The following is a 19,579-nucleotide window of genomic DNA, read 5'->3' as shown; positions in this document are numbered from 1 at the left end:
GAATTAGCACAGTTCTGAGTTGCCATGCAGATGCTGGGGATCAAACCTGGTCCTCTGCAAGAACAGTCAGTGCTCTTAACAACTGACCCATCTCTCCAGATCTGAGTTTCTTCATCTTAAAGTGAAGATAGGAATAAAACGTTCAGGACACATCAGACTTCTTTTGAAAGTCTGTATTCACAGAAATTCGTTTAAAGTCATACCTTTGGTGAGTGAATAAATGAGAGAGCAGATGCAGATAAAATGATCACTAAGTGGGACTCTGGCTAGTCCTTGGTTGTTCTGCTATATTCCTCTTGTGGTTGTCTCTACTTCTGTCTAATGCTTCAGAGGTAAAGGGCCATGCTTGGTGACACTAAGCGAGAGCTTTTGTATTAAAATCAACAAATGCTCTTTAAGTAATTCAGCCTTTAAAATTAAAATAGAACCAGTGATCATCAAATCTTGTGTCCTCACTATACCTGTTTGTTTCTCAAGACAGCAAGTAACTCAGGTTGGCCTTGAACCTAATCCTTGCTCCTTTGCCTCCCAGGTGCTGAAATTATAGGCATGCATTATCAGTCCCAGTCTCTGTAAATCATAATACTTTTCAACTTATATTATAATCATCATTTTTACGATTAAATTTTACACCAGATCACAAAATCCATAGGACAGAGATTCTTTTTTTTTTTTTTTTTAAATCACTTAAAATGTTTATTTTGTACCTAATAATGCATATTCTTGCAGAACACAAGAAATTCTAGCCTGGCAGTGGTGGCACACGCATTTAATCCCAGAACTTGGGAGGCAGAGGGAAGCAGATTTCTGAGTTGAGGCCAGCCTGGTCTACAGAGTGAGCTCCAGGACAACTAGGGCTATACAGAGAAACCCTGTCTGGAAAAACAAAAAAACAAACAAAAGAAAACAAAACAAAAACGTAAATGTGTTGTGTCTCTTTAGAACGCCCAGGGTGGACTTCTAATGCATCCTGCACTGTTGATGTGTGGAAGAGTGCGGTTACCCGCGGACCTCATGGTGGGCTCTTCTCTGCACTGGCTCCTGGGCTCTCCAGAGGCTACAGAGCTAGCTATCTCTTAGAGGTTTCAAGGGGTTGAAACCCCTATCATTAAACACTCCCACAATGCCCAAGCCTAATGTCCAAAAGCCAGTATGTGGACTCTTATGCACAAAACATTAAGATTATATCTCAAGTTAAAAATGAGCCTTTCCCAAAACAAATTAGTATTTATTTACTTACAATCCAGTAAGCATCCGGTACTTTTAAGGGCCCTTAATGCATAGAGTGCAGAATCCTAGCTGAAAAAAATACTGGTTCTTGGTCACACAATTAGAACTGTTTCTCTGGGTTTAATTTTAGTAGCTAAATGTTATTAAGGTGCAAACTATTTTCATACAGATTTCCTAACAGAAGCAGAAGTAGAAGTACAAAACAGAAACCATAATCCATTCAAAGATAACTTGTTAGTTTAGTAACATAATCCTTAATAAAGTCAATATACTTCCCAAACTGATACTTTCTGTTCAAAGCTGTGGTGCTGGTGAGATAGCCCTGTGGGTAAAGGCACCGCTGCCAAGCCTGACGACCTGAGTTGGATCCCTGAAGCACATTCTTTCTATCCTCCCACCTGTGCACTGTGGCATGCATGTACTCATGCCCACTTCATACAGTAGACAAATGTAAAATAAAGTAACGCTGAAGTTATAGTGGAACTTCCTACTTCTGCATCTGTTGCCTTCTACAGGCAGGTGTGTAAACAATTAGTAATCTACATACTGAGCTATTTTTAGCTGCTTGAAGAAATAATCTCAATTTGCATACTATGTAAAAAATCTAAGCAAAATTCCTATAAGGCACCAATATAATCATTTATTAGCTTCAGTCTGTCTGGAGAAGCAAATAATCAACTGCAAAAAAGCTATATATTGATCCTGTACATCTGATTACATCAAAATGCTTGTAAAACTCAGATTTTCTAGAATTCTAAAACAATTTAACTAGGGCTTTGGTGGAAAGACAGTAGAAGATTTGAGAGAGGGTCACATGTAGTGAAGGCTGGCTTTGAACTCCTGATCCTCTCTCTACCTTTCCTCTTCCAAGTTCTAGGATTATAGGACTCTGCTACCAGGGCCAGCTTCTAACTAGGTTTCAAAGGTTTGTTTTATTATTATTATTATTTTATTTTATTTTATAATTTTTAACTACATGTCCATGTACCCATGGAAGCCAGATGGCAAGGATCCCCTTGGAGACAGACTGTTGTGAGTCATTCAACGTATGTACTGGAATCTGAACTCAGGTCCTCTGAAAGAGGAGTAAGTGCTCTCAACTGCTGAACCTTGTCTCTAATCCCCGAACTTTTGGTTTTATGATGTTTGTGTATTAAAATTATGTAACACAACATCGCCATTTTCGCTTAGAAAAAGTATAACCATGTGGTAAAAGTATGTACAGTGGAGGATTACCTTTCTTCTCACAACACGGGCAATGCATGAGTAAGCGTATACATAGATACCGGTGAGAGCAGGGGGGCGGGGCAGAGAGAGAGAGAGAGAGAGAGAGAGAGAGAGAGAGAGAGAGAGAGAGAGAGAGAATCGGGAGAGAGAGACTGATTGACTCTAAATATGGATGTCTTCAATTAAATATCCCCAAACAAACAAGTCCATTACATCCAGCTATATATTTAGAACTTGTCTAAAACAAGTCTCAAGTAGACCTCAAAACCAGTTTCTAATAGCACTATGCCATGACCACATACAGTGTGTGCCCTCAGTATCTGCATGAGCTTGTTCCAGGCCCCTCATCAGATGCCAACATCCCTCAAATACATGGTGTGTGTAACCTACACAGATCCTCCTTGCCTACGCAGACAAATAATGTTCAAAGCACTGGTCTGTATTGCTAGGTTCTCTCACTAAGTCATTTCTAGATGGGATAACTAATATAACATAAGCATTACGCAAATAGCTGTCACAATATTTAGTTAAAATAAGGAAAGGAATATGTGCATACTCATTATTGATGAACTATTTATCATGAAGATATCCATATGTGGTCTGTTGAATTTTAGGTTTTTTTTGTTGTTGTTGTTTTTTTCGAGACAGGTTTCTCTGTATAGCCCTGGCTGTCCTGGAACTCACTCTGTAGACCAGGCTGGCCTTGAACTCAGAAATCCGCCTGCCTCTGCCTCCCGAGTGCTGGGATTAAAGGCATGTGCCACCACGCCCGGCCCTGAATTTTAGTTTTTGGACATACTAACAGAAGAGGGCCAACTGTATTTAAAAGCCAAAATAGTACCTACTCTAAAATCCACAATGTCGTAGCAATCCTCCGAAAAAGAAAACAGTCTACTGTCTAAAACCACATTTAATAATGAGTGGACCTGTTTCTAAGAGTCCATAGACAGGGTTGATGACATAGGTAAGTAATATTTTCAATTTATATGGTAATTTAAGACCTTGTTAATCTTTAATATATCTGTATTTTTCTTATATAATTTTCCTTATTACCCAACTGAAGAGAAACTAGAGAAAAAAATTTTCCCCTTAGGTCATGACAAATTCATTTGTATTACAGAAAAACAAAAAGCAGACTCTCATTTTAGAATACTGAAAGAGTGAACAAAGGCGGAGCACACACATGCAACCACGGCTTTGCCTGCCCTCTCATCTGTCAGCTGCTCCACAACACCAATCTTTAGTATCCTGGATTCCAAGCTAACCATGCCTTCCTGAACAATCTTTACAACTGCACAACAGTCACAGGCCCGATTCTTCTTCTTTTTCTAATTTTTCTCATTCTTCTCCTCCTCCTTCCCCCTCTGCACCTCCTTCCTCTTCCTCTCCCCGTTCCTCCTCCTTCTCCTCTTCTACTTTGTGTGTGTTGGGGGCTGAGACAGGGTTTGTCTGTGTATCCCTAGCTGTCCTGGAACTCACTCTGTAGACCAGGCTGGCCTCAAATTCCGAGATCCATCCTGCACTTCTGCCTCCCCAGTGCTGGGATCAGTGTGGTCATTCTTATAGTGAAAGCATTGCTTTTCCAGACAAAGGTTGGGAAATTTCCTCTGAGCTACTGGAGTACCTGTCTGATACCACTGTATCCTTGTATCCTTGAGGGTTTTGTCTAAGGCACATTGCATATATGCTTACAATGTGATTCCTGGCAAGCACCCGTTATTGTATGCCTGAGGCTTTGGGTTATGCTGTATCCTTTTGCCCTCTACCAAGGGAGAGAAAGAAGGCTGGAGATGAAAGTCATGTATATGGGTGGCTCCATACTATGTAACTGACCCACAATACAGTCTCTGAATACCATGGAAGAGGGGCTTCCCTAGTTGGTATGACTTGCCTGTGTTGTTACACATTGTAGCTGGGACAACTCATAGTTCTACTGAAAGAGCACAATTGGAACCCTACACCTGCCTGATAAGCCCTCTCCTTTGCTTAGCTGAATCTGTCATCTTTTGTTATAATAAACTGTGAGCATGAGAATAACAGCTTTCCTGAGTCCTCCGAGTTCTTCAGGGAGTGCACCAACCCTGAATCTTGGGAACCTGTGATACAAACAATAATATAGCAAAATATGAATCTAAAAAAGGACATTCTGATATAAATGTCTGGTTTCAACGACTTCATTTCCAAAGAGGTAGGAATGATACTTCTGGCCGACAAAAATGCCTTGTAATATATGGATTTCCTTCTCAGCAGGCGTAAGGTTAAAGAAGTAGCTCCTGGCCGAGCATAACAGGGAATTTCTGCAGAATGAAAGAAGCACTGCTCACTCCCACTGGCACCTCCCATTCTCCAGACCATCTTCAGGAAGCAGTAATAAATGCCTTTGCCTGAAGCAACAAATTGCCGTGAGAAAGCACTTTGCTAACTAACTCTATTCAGACACTTAGGCAATTTTTCTTTTTCCCTCCCTCCCTCCCTCCCTCCCTCCCTCCCTCCCTCCCTCCCTCCCTCCCTCCCTCCCTCCCTTCATCTATCCATCTATCTTAGGCTGGCTTTGAATTCATGATATGGTCCAGGCTGACCTTTAACTCAAGATCCTGTCCCAGCCTCCTCAGTGCTGAGATTATAAATGTGTGTTACCACACTGGGCCAATTTTATGCTTTTGCAAAATAAGGCATGGTTTGGCCCAAAGTATCAGGTAGACAAAGATTCTCTTATCAACTAGGAGCTAGACAACACACAGTCCTCTCTTTAGAGTGTGTACTGCTAAGGTACCAAGTCACACTGCAGGAAAGCATCAATTTCATAAATGATTAATGGATTAAAATTTCACCAAGGATTATAGCACTCAGGAGTTTGGTTTATCATCCTGAAGCTCCCTAGCTGTGTGGACTCCTGCCAGTTCTGTAACTTATAAGGTGTCCTCATGCCCAAGCCAGCTATACTGCTCTTTCTTCCTTGGGAAACACTTCATTGTTCCCATCTCTAAGGAAATTAACAAAGACAACTGTCTATGATAGAATTACCTGTTTTTGTAACTAGTGTCAAGAGGGGAGATTGTCATTTTTTAGTGTTGAATCAGAAGAGTAACAGACAATTGGTTTTCTTTTTGTGTAATAGGCTTAAAATATCCACAGAGCCCCCTCACTTTTAATAAACCATATATTCAGAGCATCACCCAATTATTCCCCATCTTTATGGTGAGCTTCACTTGGTTAACTGCGGAATGGAGACTGTAATGGCCTGACTATGACTGTCAGACAGCCTTATCTGTATCTCACTTTTCTTCGTGCAGTCTCAGAAGCTGCTACAGGTACTATTTTACTGTTCATTATTACTCTGTATACAAGCAAACAATCTTCAGACAATTAGCGAAATGGGGAGATTCATATAGGCCGGAGTTGAGAACATGAAACTTTCAAGTCAACCTGAATTAAACATCGATCCCAACTCTTTCTACTCTATGATCTCAGCCAAGCTTCACCTTTTGTGTCTCAATTTCCTCATCTATGAAATGAGAATAAATATACTACCTCATATAGCAGTTTATTTTTAAGAATTAAATAAATATGTATAAAGAACTTAATGTGTTTGACATCTAAATAAGTAATAGCTCCTTCCACTACCATTACCACCACTTTTCCTCACGGAACACATTTAACTTCACCCCATCCTAAGTACCAAAATCAAGGACAAGATGATTAAACCTCTTGACAGACGGTTTGCTGGATATAGCAAAGCCACCCATTCCATGGGGATCCTGTACGACATAGCTGCTTCTTTGGTTATCTGCAAAATGGGATAATGATCATGTACTACATAAAACTACATGGAGACTAAATACAGTCTGCCCAGATATCCATCTGCATCACCACACAACATCTGATAACAGTAACAGTGAGCTCCAGCGCATACTTGGGATTTCAAAATTACCTGGTTTTCAGGTACTCAACCACGCTTGCAAGAATGAGACAATGTAATTCATGACATGAGCCCCCAGAAGGTAGTAAAGAACAGGCTAAGCAACAATAATTTTAAATGTCCCCTTCTTTCACGTTCCCTGGTTAGGATACATTTCTTCAAAATAGTCAATGTGTGGAGGTTGGAGTATGTCAAGGGCAGAGAGTACCTGAGAAAAAGAAAAACAAAAATAAAGACACAAAGTCAAATTTAGAGACTGAAAGAGAAAACAAAGTTTGACACAAATGCAAGTCAATGCTGTTAACTAATGGCTTAAGGCTTATATCCTTAAGATAGAATAATCCTTGAGATGGTTTCATAAACTTTCTACCTGAGAGAGGTTCTAGCTAAGCTGAAATGGGTTGCATCACACATAACCAAGCACTGCTCAGGAGAGTGGTGGGAAAGGAATGTCACGGTTGCTTTTAGAGCAACATCTCCACCTTCCATTCCACTGCTCCTCTGCTAGCAAACATTGACTACACACATCCCACCTGCCAGACACCAGGGCATAACCAGGGCATACAAAGCAGTCCCCTGCTTTCATGACTGGAGGAGAGGGATGTATGAAACAAGCACTCGCACAACACAGAATCATGCCCTCTACTGCTATGCAGGACAAATCCAAGGAAGGGAGAGAAAACACTTCCTAGAAGTAATGCTACTCTAGCACTGGAAGGCTGGTTAAGAGTTGGTCAGTTGCCGAGCAGGCAATGCAGCAGTATGGGGGCAGCTTGTAGAAACAGAGGTACTCAGTTATGGAGCACAGTGGGTCAGAAAGCAGAGTGGTAAAAAGTCCAAGAGGAAGGCAGAAGACATAGCAGGCACGATCTTCTCGAGTTATGTAAGATATGATGGATTTTATTCAAAGTACAAGGAAAGAAGTTACTGGAGTAGGAAGCAGCCATTTGGCATCTGAAACTCCAGCACCTTAGAAAGCAGTAGAAAATAACGCAGTCTGCTCTTACAGCTCCTTAGCTATGCCCTGAGTCCTGGTTATGATGTCACACCTAGTTTGCTAAGGAGAACTATTGGGCTCAAAGGACTAAGAAGAGATGAGCAAGAAACAGTGTGCCACAAGTACAAACTTTCTACTGCTCCCGCATACACACACATGCAGGCAAACAGGCACCTGGCCTCAGTGTACAGCCCTAGGTGGCCTGGAATCTGCCATGCAGAGATCTGCCTGCCTCTGTTTTCCTGAGTGCTGGGGCTAACAGGTACATGCTACCGCACCAGGTTTATCGTAGTTCTTTTGTAGAGGGTTTGAATATTATAAAGCAGGTAAAAGAAGACTATCCATGTGGTCAGAACCCAGTCTTAGTTACGGAATTCATGGCCATCTCACTTGGAAAGTCTGCAACCTCTACATTTGAAGCATCAACTCTACGTTAGTATTTCTTTCAAATAAAAATTACAAAAAAAAAAAAATTAATTGTAGGATGTAAACTCTTGACTGTTCAGTTTTTACTCATTTAGCTATTTCCTTATTACCATGTTGGGGATGGTATCTAAGGGCTTAACCCTTGTGAAAAAAAATTTAAATATCTGTTTAATTTATATCTACTGCTTTTTTTTTTTTTCTTTCTGAGACAGGGTTTCTCTGTGTAGCCCTGGCTGTCTTGAAACTCACTTTGTAGACCAGGCTGGCCTTGAACTCAGAAATCCGCCTGCCTCTGCCTCCCAAGTGCTAGGATTAAAGGCGTGCGCCACCACTGCCCGGCTAACTGCTTATTTTTTAAACATTTAAAAATGTATGTATTGTGTGAGTTGACAAGAGGCACAGTGTGCATGGAGAAGTCAGAGGGACCGTTCAGAAGTCGGGTCCATCCTTGTACCATATGGATCACAGGGGATGAACTGACATCAGCACCTCTGGCAGACAGAGCCTTTTATCTACTGAGCCATCTTGATAAGCCCATAATCTCATTTTAGCACTATCAAATATCTAGTCCTCAAGCTCACAACTTTCTTCTCTTCTCTTCTCTTCTCTTCTCTTCTCTTCTCTTCTCTTCTTTCTTTTTTTGTTTTGCTTTGGTTTTTGAGACAGGGTTTTCTCTGTGGAGCCCCGGCTGTCCTGGAACTCAAGAGCTTTGACTCCTGAATGTTGGGACTAAAGGCTTGTGCAACCACTACCCAGCCAATTTCCTTGCTTCCTCTCTTTTTAAAACTCATTTGTTTTATGTACAAGTGCTCTATCTGCATGCACACCCGAATGTCAAAAAAAGAAGGTAACAGCTCCCACTATAGATGGCTGTAATCTACCATGTGGCTGCTGGGAATTGAACTCAGAACTTTAGGAAGGGCAGTCAGTGGTCTTAACAACTGAGCCATCTCTCCAGTTCCCTCCCCCTCATTTCCTTACTTAAATAAAAAGTATATTATCTAAAGCAGGTGCTATAAAAAGATCCATACCACATCTGGGTGTGAAAGCTCATGGATCATGGAAGCAGCTGGATCTCTGTGAGTTTGCAAAAGTATGGTTTATGCAAGGAGTTCAAGGCCAGTCAGGCCTGCCATAGTGAGACCTGGTCTCTAAAAATTTGTTTTCAAGCCAGGCAGGGGTGGTGTATACCTTTAATCCCAGCATTCGAGAGACAGAGGGAGGCAGATCTCTGAGTTTGAGGCCAGCCTGGTTCTAAGCCAGCTAGGGCTATACAGAGAAACCCTGTTAGACAAAACAAACAAACAACAAACAAACAAAAAATGGTTTTCAATGATAACTTTCTTTAATGAAAAAGCCTTCCCTCAAGTTGAAGCCAGTTAAACACAGAGGGATTTATTGTTTGGATGTTTCTACAAGGATTATGTATATTTCCTTTTAAATTAAAATGCTTATAGTGAGAATTTTTTCAGCAGAAAATATTTTTCAGTTTCTTCACAAAGAAAATTTTCATCATGTGGAAACAATTACCTCATTTTTACATATTTTAAAATCTTAAGTCAGCCAGTGTAGCAAATTTGTACAACTTTCCTACTTGTGGCACACACACAAAAATTAACATGAATGTCTGACGCTTGAGGAAGGTGATTAGGAGTCACATTCTGTTACTAGATATCTTTTAGGCTCTCAACTCTGTACCTGAGCAAGATATATTCTACATTGGGAGAAAACACATGCAAAAAATGACAGTGTCTATTAGGCAAAGCTCCTTTACACTTCAGATCCATCTGAGCTAATTAGAGGTTATCTAGTGGGAAGTGGCAGCCCTATTTTCAGAAGAATGAGGCTTCCTTATTCCATTCTGATGAGGTTCCCACCAGAAAAGCCACAAGTACCTCAGATAGTGGCCTACACCATCTGGCTACTGACTGGCTTAAACTCTTGCTTGTTGTTTTGTTTAACCTTAGTGCAGAGAAAAGAAGTACTCAGACCGGCAGAAAAGGCCAAGGATCTCAAAGCAATGTAAATGAGCAAGTGAGATGGAACACAAAGAGTTCAAACACAAAGCTTCATGTGTAACTCTTCCATTTAAACCGATGGGAGTTTCTCTTGACCCCACAATTATTTGGGGAAATCAAATAAAGCTTAGCCTTTTGATGCAAACAGAAAGGCACTTGTAGAGATGCCCTGGATGGAATCCAAGTACCCTCCTACATACACACAACCCCAAATCTCAAAAAGTGAGAAGTAGCCAGGTGTGGTGAAACTCAGGAACAAACAGGCAGATCTCTGTAAATTCAAGGCCCATCCTGGTTACTTACTCCAGGCCAGCCAGAGCTACATAATAAGACCCTGTATAAGAAAACAAACAAACAAACAAACAAAAAACCAAGCAGGGCATTGGTGGCGCACACCTTTAATCCCAGCACTCGGGAGGCAGAGTCATGGATCTGAGTTCAAGGTTAGCCTGGTCCTAGAGAGAGTTCCAGGAAACAAAACAAAGCAAACACTGCCCCTCTTCTCCCCCCAAAAGACAATAAAAAACATTATACTTTCATTTATTTATTTGCTGTTTATGCCAATGGCATGTGTAGCGTCAGGTCAGCCCATGGGAATCAATCATGGGACCATCATGTGGGTCCCAGGGGCTGAAGTCAGGCTGTGAGGCTTCACAGCAGGCTGAGCCACCCTGTTTGCTGGTCCAGTTTCCTTTATTCACATATGCCTGTGAGATTTACTCATGTTGCTAAGTGCCTTAGCTGTTCATTTGTTTTACTGCTATGGGATACTCCTTTGTATGAAAGGAATATTTCATCATGTAATTTTCAATATCCAGCTATTTTAAGTTAAGATGTCATTCCTATTCTTGCATGAGTCTTTTGCTAGATGTATGTATCTGTCTGTCTTATAAGGGGCGTTAGGATAATACATTTAGCTTTAGTAGTGACCACTTATCTCAAAGTCAAAGATACTTTCCTGCTAATTTACTCTAAAGATTGTGTTACTTAACTTTTCATAGTTGAGTCTATGACTCACTTCAATCAATTTATATGTATCATGTAAAGGAGAGGTCTTAAGGTGAAGTATTGTTGAGTTTGTTAAGCCTATCACAAGTTTTCACTTTTCCTTAATAATATGGTAAGTGGCTATCTCCACTCATAAACTATAAAATTTATTGATACCTGGGTCTCAACCCTAAAGATTCCAATTTCTAAGTCTGAAGTAAGATCTATGACGCTGATCTATGCTTCAACGTTTGGCTGTCTGTGTAGGCACCATGGACTGTCCATCGAAACACGGAAGCAAGTGACCACAGGCAAGCCTCCCATGCCACCTCATCACACTACTGATCAGGCTAAGAAAGTCATTACATTATCTGAAGGTAGAGACCAACTCCAAAGCTAATGTAGCCTAGGCACACGGGATATATACAATTAATGTTTGCTGAATTAGGGAAAATGGAGTCTGGAGCCAGACAAGATTTTTTCACTCTGATCACTGAAATAACTTAGGTAATTCTGTAAGTTTCTCTGTAAAGTGGAACTAACAGTTCTATTTTGCAAGAGGTTTATGAAATAAATGAATTAGTGTACATGAGCATCTAGCATTTCCTGACACACATAAACAGTATGCATAAAACAGCTGGTTTTACTCCCTTCAAAAAAATGACAGTCGTTTAGTTTGTTTGTTTGTTTGTTTGTTGGTTTGAGACAGGGCCTCACTGCATAGAGCAATGGCGGGTCTGTTAGACTAGGCTGGCCTTGAATTCAACAGAGATTTACCTGCCTTTGCCTCCTGAGTACTGTGTTCTCCTATACCCAGCTTTTGGATCCCCCATGTGACCCGCTACTGCGTTTTCCCCTCAGGACCAATCGTGGCTTAGCTACATCAAATATCAGTTGCCTCTGAAGAAGACTGGCATTCTACATATACCAAGTATGCTGGTCCTGAGATGCTTTGGAGATAGATCTGAAGCAATGGAGAAGCTGGTTACATATAAATAAGCCAGTGCTATCTCTCCATCTCCATGTTCATACCTTACTTCAAATATTTCTACATAAGTCACAGGCACTTTTCTAAGAGAGCTTAGGAGCTCCAAAAAGAGTTTGTGTCTACTTGTCTGTATTATGAAAAAATTCAATTTCCACCACATTCAAAGACTGTTATTTCTGCTTTTATCATGACCATTTTGCAAACAAGAAAACTTAAACCCTCCCCAAATTAAAGGCACGTCACTAGAAACTGTCAAGAGCGCAGGGCACACCCAGCTCTGCTTGCAGCTGCCTCTTGGAAGCCCCATCAGAACTGGCTGCTTCAACTGGTGTGGCTTTCGGGAGTCGGCTTCCTTTCTTGCACTGCTCACTTTGGCGTGTGACATCTCTTCAAGTTAATGACTTTACAGACATGGGTTGTGAGCTAAGACAAACAACAGCTTGTGATAGCACAGTTGTTTGTTTGTTTGTTAAAAGTCAGATCTTCAGTAAGTGAACTTCTGAAGTCTCCTTAGAAATAAATGTTTCTTTTCCATAGATACTTTCACTGGGAAGTGATATTGTACAGCAGTTTTGTTCTCTGATGCTGGGGTGGTCCCAGGGTAAGTTAGGAAATAAGGAACTTAGTGAGTATTAGACATCATTCTAACTTACATTTCCAAAATCTAGGAATCCCAATTTATAAAGTTAAAACCAGCAACTTGAATGGTATTTTAAAACTTACTCAAATACACATGAGTCTAAACAGTTTTGAGGGACAAAAGGAAGTACTTCCCCAGTGCTGGGAGCCGGAGGCAGGGCCTTCACCTGTGGGCAAGTGCTCTACCATGAGCTATAGCCTGCTATCTAGCCCAGCAACACTTTTTGAAAAAGTTTAAAAAAATGTTAATTCACCGGGCGTGGTGGTGCACGCCTTTAGTCCCAGCACTCGGGAGGCAGAGGCAGGCGGATTTCTGAGTTCGAGGCCAGCCTGGTCTACAAAGTGAGTTCCAGGACAGCCAGGGCTACACAGAGAAACCCTGTCTCGAAAAAACCAAAAAAAAAAAAAAAAAAAGTTAATTTATGTCTGTAATTCTAGCCCTCAGAGGATAAGACAGGAGGACTGTCGTGAGTGTGAGGCTATCCTATTCTAGAGTGAGACCCTATCTTGAAAGAAAGAAGGGGAGAGGAGGGATTTCAGGAAGGATAATCAGCAAGTCAAACAAAACATGTCAAGCCACGTAGCTTCCAGTGAGCCAGACAATGTGTACGATAGTCTTAGTTTAACCAAATAAACTCAAGCAAATTTCTTTCTTAAAGTGAGAATGGGAGTTCATCATTGGCTGATGTTATTAAGGTTTCTGTGTAATCAAGTACACAGACATACAAGAAATCTTTTTTGATAGAGTTAATTACAACCATTAAAATAGTTAAATACCATGTGAAGAGTGAGGCAGTTCTTTTCACATGGAAACAAAACAGTTCAATGCTAACTCCAAGTAAATTTTCCATGAGTCTGCCAGGTAAGTCAGGGTTAGCTGAGATGTGGTCTTTCAAAGTAGATTAGCCCCTTTTCCTATGAGTCTCTGTATCTTTAAACAGCTGTAAGCAGACTAGCTCTAACTTACCCTTCAGGACTATCCTGTCTTTATATGAGAAATCGTTTTTCCTACATTCTTACCTAAACATTACACTTAAAACCAAGGGCCAATGATTCCTTAACTTAAATTACTCATGTACAATTATGCTTTATTTTTATGCTGAATATTGGAATTATTCCTCAACTAAATACCAACATTTGCTTTGCTTCATTTAATATTAATTTGTTAGTTTATAAATCTATAACTCACTTAAATCTATTCAGGGTTCATTCACAGGAAGGGTCTAATTTGTTCAGTCTTGGCTATGGTTTCTTTCTAAACTATTTTCCCCACAAATAATGTTCCTTTCTGAGAGTGGGGGTGTAAACTTAGTAGCTTAAATTCTTGGAATCAAAAAGACATCCCAAGCCAGGTGTGGGGAGCACTTGGAGGCAGACGCAGGGGGGATCTCTATGATCTGAGGCCAGAGTCTGAGTTCCAGGACAGCCAGGACTACATAGAGCCACTCTATCTCAAAAAACAAAAACAACAACAAATAGACTATGCCCTGCAATTCCAAGCTGGCCTGGAAGTTAATGTGTGTGATGTTTTCTAATTTGGGGTCTAATTATGTGTAAATCATGTAACTGTAGAGTGTAATTAATTTCCAAACTTCCAAGTCAAATTTTATAATACTGTACTCTGAAGTGATTAATACACTGTGAAGTTGTAGACTATTGATCTCAATAGTGAAAATGTATGACGCCTAAGAGGCATAAAGAGAATCTTATAAAAAGAAAGCAAACCAAGGAAGGAACATAACTTAGAATCTGCTGTGACCCCTTCAGCAAAGACATGCAGCTGTTTTTCAGAGCTTGGCATAAACTATAGCTGAATTATTCCATGCCCCCAAAACTCTCTTGTTTTTAAACAAGCCAATGAAGTAGGTCTAGAAAATAGTTTCCCCCAAACACCAATTTCACTTACATTATCATGTTTAAAAAAACACAACATCTTCAATTCCCGGAAGACTCTTTTGCAAGAGACCAGATTCTGGAAGACGTTGGGCATCTTTTTGAGTGCTACTCTCTTTCCATCTCTTGGATCTGTTACTGACCTGAAGAAGCAATATTTGGGGGGAAAGGAAGGGAAAAAGAGAAATCAATTCTAAACCTTAGTCTCCAATGTTTCAGAGATCATGACAAATATTTTGTATCTTAAACCACTCAATATCCAATCCACATAATGATGCTAAGTTTAGGTTCAGTGTTCAAGATGACAAGAGTCCATAGGCAGAGAATGTCTAACCACCCGGTTCATCTGCCGTGTTCTTAAAGAAAACCTTATCTGAAGCCAAATCTGGTGATACTTGTTTGTAATCCTAGCATTTAAGATGAGGCTGAGGCAGGAGGATGGTGAGTTTGAGGGACCCCTACCTCAAAGAACTAATATATTCTCTCTCCCTTCCCCGCCCTTCTCCCTCCCTCCCTCTCTCACATACATATCTACCAATACTCTAAAGAACCCACCTGAGTGAGGTAGGAATATCAGCAATAAAGCTGTTTTCAAGACTGGGGGAAGCAACAGCATAGGACAACATGGTCAATAAAAATCCTGTCATATTGTATTTTCAGAACCACTTTCAACATTGAAGAGATATTGGAATACAGTTTACATAAACTGCTCTCTCATACAGATGTACATTTAGTTACTACAGTGATATTCCCTTTCTCTGAAGTCTCAGTGTTAGCGTGGGGAGCCTTCGGGTCCTCAATAGCGGTGCTCTCTCTTTGCTTCCAAGCTCTCGCTGTCCTCGTGGTTACAGCCTCCTTAACAGCTCACGCTCCTTTTCATCTCAGTCTTCTAAGCACCCGCACCACCAAGTTCCCGAACTGTATTTCCTCATTTTTAAAACAGTTCTTTGAAATTCCTGACGAGTCCATCCATACCGATTAAACCAAATGCTTTAAGTCATTAACTGGCTATTTGGCAGCTGATGTCTGGCCCTGCTCACCCAAGGTAGAATCCTGCTGATCACTGTTAGTTCTTGCTCTCATCACCTCTCTTAGACTTGGGTCACTTAAAACTGAGACCCATGTGCCATCAGGTCCTTTATCTAAGTTACTAATTATATTTTAAAGAACAGGACTGAGAGTTCCTCTCCGTAGCAGATACAGCACTAGAAACCATATATGGGACTCACAGCCAATCATAATCTTGGGTACAATTACCTGATTATCCATTCAATTAACTATAATCACTCACTTTCTTATCCTGTTTATATAAAAATCAAACGCCCGCCAAATTCTGCCTTCCTGAAAATGAAGCATCCCTGTTTCTACTTGTCTAAGTGTCACACCTGACACCTTTATCTTAGTGACCCTACTAAGTGTTCATGAGACTTTCAAGGATGCCTACCCATATCTGTGAACTAGAGTATTGCTCTTGATTCTGGTGATGGAAAATTTGGCAAAACAAGCATTATCTGTTTTTAGTTTCTTTTTTTCAAAATAGCATCTCATGATGTAGGTCAGCCTGGCACTGATCCTTCTGCCTCAGCCCCCTGAGTGCTGGGATGACTGATATGCACCACACAAAAGCTGTTTTTTTCTTTCAGTCCTAAAGATCAAACCGGGAGTCCTGTGCATGCCGAACAGGAGCCCTTCCACTAAGCTATGGTCTCTAGCCTGAGTTTTCAATAACTTTTAGTATAGCTAAATTAGTCCAGGGATTGATATAAGATACAAGAGATAAAAAGCAAAATCTGCACCACCACTTAAAGTCCATATAAAGTATGAAAGTCAAATAGAAGAAACCAAGTGTAAGCTACAGTCAGACTGGTAACTGAAAGCCCCTTCCCCTATCTCAATACAGTACAAGATGAAATGGCAATAAGTAAAAGGGAAAGAAAATGTTAGATTAAACTTTGTATTCCAGTCTGCTCAGGCTCCTTTAGGCTAGAACAGTTACTTATACCTAAGTCAATTGCTATTATGATGGCTGCCAAATACTACTTTGATAGTTTTAGTATCTTCAGCAGCCCAATCCAGTAAATACTTAGAAATAAACAGCAAGGGTTTCATATAGTTCTTCCTAGCCCGACTTGTTTTACTACTGGCCATCCCACTGTCCATTGTGGTAAGCAAGCTGCTCTCTGGTAAACCCACACTATAAACACTTACACAGGTTCAAGGCTACTACTGTGTCGTATGTAAATTTTAAGGTAAACTTCACAAAGCAGCATTTTACTCCATTATTCATCAAAAGTCAGTCAAGCCTGTGGCTGGTAACAATTTAACTCTGACTAATGTGAATGGCAGTGCAGGATTCATGCCATGTTGAGTTTGTTTCTTAACTTGATGTAGCAAAAGCTTCCCTTCAGAAGAACCAATACAGCAAAGCACAGGCAACTGTGGAAGAACAAAGTAGGGACTTTGGGGGTGGGGCGGGGGGGCGGAGAGCCACTTTTAGAGCTATAATTCACAAAGTGGTCAGTTATATCCCTGCTAAACACCAGAGGTCATACATGTGCACTTGGTTAACTTCCTAAAGTATTTCTGCTATATTAACATGTAGAACTTCCTAAGTTTTAAATTAATATTTGATGCCTTTATTCATTCATTTCTTACTTTTCTCCCTCTCTCCTTCTTTCCTCTTATTTAGCCCAGGGTCACTTTGAAATAAAGTATTCTTAATCCAAGGAACCTGGACATTGCCGCACAGCTACTTCAATCACAGGCAAATACAAAAGATGCGTCTTAACCCTGGAGATACTTTCCTGCCCACCTTCAACTTGCTAAGTAGTAGAAGATGACCTAGAATTTCTGGTCCTCTACTTTCTGAGTACAGGTGTATGCCATCAACCTGGTTTATGTAATACTGAGGAATCGAACTCATGGTTTTGTGCATGCTAGGCAAGAACTCTATCAATGGAGCTATATCATAAATCCAATACTTGATCTTTCAAGTACCATGATAAAACCTAAAACGCTGTAAGAAAGAACCATTCTTTGTATCTGTCCAAATCATATCAACCCTTTTCTGCACTTAGGGCACAAGTTCAAATATTTTTAAGATGTCAGAAGAACCCACAAACCATTTTTTAGAGTTTGTCAAAAGAATACAACCACAAAGCAGGAGGCTTTTCAGATCTGCAGTGGTCACTTTAAAGTATTCTTACTCCAGGGAACCTAGAAATTGTCACACATCTGCTTCAGTCAGACACAAAAACAAAAGCTGGAAGGAACCAAGATGAAGCTTATCCCTGGAAATACTTTCCTGGACACCAAAGTGCCACTTAAAACATTGTTAAACCAGTAAAAACATGTAAAAGCTGTTGCTTAAAATACCACTAAACTGGTTGGCAGGAATCCCCAGCAAACTTATGCTCCTCATTGATTTTTATGTGAAGAACATTTTTTTTATCTGGCACTCTTAATCTTTCTGATACAGGTTTTTACCACTCATATCAAATAATGTATAATGAAAATGGTTCAACTTGGATTAACAAAATAAAGTCTTTCTGATTCTATTCATGCTACACTGTCATCACCAATTGGCTAGGTTTTGCTACATATACAATTAGTCTGTCAACTGCACCAACACAGCTCACATTCCTGCAACAGGATCTCTTTACTTAACTCTAAACATTTAGATTACTGCTTTCACATTCATTTTGATTATTTAGGTTAATTTTACATAGAGCTGGATTAAGTCAACTTGAGAAAATAGGCAACTCTGAGGCAAAGTTTGACAAATCTAGAATGTGCATGTTTCACTTTAATACTTGTTATATGTTCAGGGACACAAGAAGCATAACAAGTCAAGATTTATTCTTATGTCCCACTGTTCTTCTTAATCAGAATCCCAACAGGTGAGTTTGTACACTCTGTGGTAATGCACAGAGCTTGTTAGTGGGAGGATTAAACCCTTCTCAGCTTTCTGCACCTCTCAACAACAAAAAAGGCTTCATGCTCTCCTTACTTAGATTACTGGAATCTGAGTTAGCTATATTTCTAAAAAACAACCTCTTTCCTGTTATGAAAAGATGTGGAACAATCACTTAAATTGTCAATTTATACTACAAGGGAAAGAGACCTTTTATGATACCTAAGCCAAGGCAATGAAAATGTTTATCCACCACCACACACACATATTCTAGATATTATTGATTAGAAAAAGCAGACATCTACTTTTAAATGAAAGAGTTAAATGTGAACTCAAATATCCTGTAATTCTGTGTTTAAGTAAATGGTACTGGGCCACTCTGGTCTATAGTGAAACACCCAAGATAAGGAATAGGCAGGTCATTATATTCAAGTAGTATTACTAGTAAGATCTTAAAAAACGTAAAACAAACACGGCAAACTGCAACATATGTGGAAGTGGAGGACAGCTTGCAGGAGTCAGTTCTTTCCTTCCACTGTGTGGATCTGGGTGTTAAACCCAGGTCTTCAGGCCTGGCAACAAAGCCTTCACCTGCTGATCCATCTAGCTTGCCCATAACAGTTCTTCAGTCTCCAGTCAATAATGCTGGATAAGTTAAACTATAACTAAGAACCATTTTACACTAATTCCTGTGGTCTGAAGAATATTCAATTGTTTTTAAGATCATAAATTAGTTCCATCCCTATTGCATATGTTTTACGTGCAGTCACTGTCAAATGTCTTTGTGAGGAGTCTGTCTTGCCTGCAAAAAAGTAGCCACCCTGACTTTTCAACAGGAATCTCTTTATGTCAGAGGGTAAATATGATCCAGGCCACTCTAAGAAGTTTTCATGGGCCGTTAGTCACTGTCCTCTCTTAGAAACAAACCTATGAATATTACATGGGCAGGAAACCAGTTGCAATGAAGGAAAGGTTCTGGCAAAGCCATAGTGGAAAATAATTCATAACTCTAGTGTGCACTTCAATACCTGTGGGCAAGAAGAGGTCACAACAGGCAATTAAAATCAAAAGTGTGTCACACAAAAACACACTTGCGGAGCTGTGGAGAGATGGCTCAGTGATTGAGAGCACTGTCTGCTCTTCCAGAGGTCCTGAGTTCAGTTCCCAACAACCATGGTGGCTCACAACCATCTGTAATGATGTGTGTGTCTTCTGGTGTGTCTTCTGGTGTGTCTAAAGACAGCTACAGTATATTCATATAGATAAAAATAAATAAATCACACACACACACACACACACACACACACATACACACTTGCTTTTAATCCCATGGATGGCTTCC

General features: G+C 40.3%; 1 protein-coding gene across 1 annotated transcript in view; it reads right to left on the bottom strand.

Moving 5' to 3' along the window:
- Nlk (nemo like kinase) overlaps nt 1-19,579 on the bottom strand; it is a 131,082-nt gene that overhangs the window by 44,664 nt on the left and 66,839 nt on the right. Inside the window, exons 2-3 of the mRNA XM_085829772.1 lie at nt 14,338-14,467; nt 6,529-6,584 (exon numbers count right to left, since the gene is read on the bottom strand). Of these exons, the coding sequence (XP_085685898.1) occupies nt 6,529-6,584; nt 14,338-14,467 (186 nt within the window). The remainder of the gene's footprint in view (nt 1-6,528; nt 6,585-14,337; nt 14,468-19,579) is intronic.

Source organism: Mus caroli, unplaced genomic scaffold (genome assembly GCF_978045245.1).
Source record: "Mus caroli unplaced genomic scaffold, Mus_caroli_1 scaffold_13, whole genome shotgun sequence".
In the NCBI taxonomy this organism is placed as follows: domain Eukaryota; kingdom Metazoa; phylum Chordata; class Mammalia; order Rodentia; family Muridae; genus Mus; species Mus caroli.
Note: the sequence above shows the minus strand (reverse complement) of the source record. Positions and strands in the feature narration are given on the sequence as shown.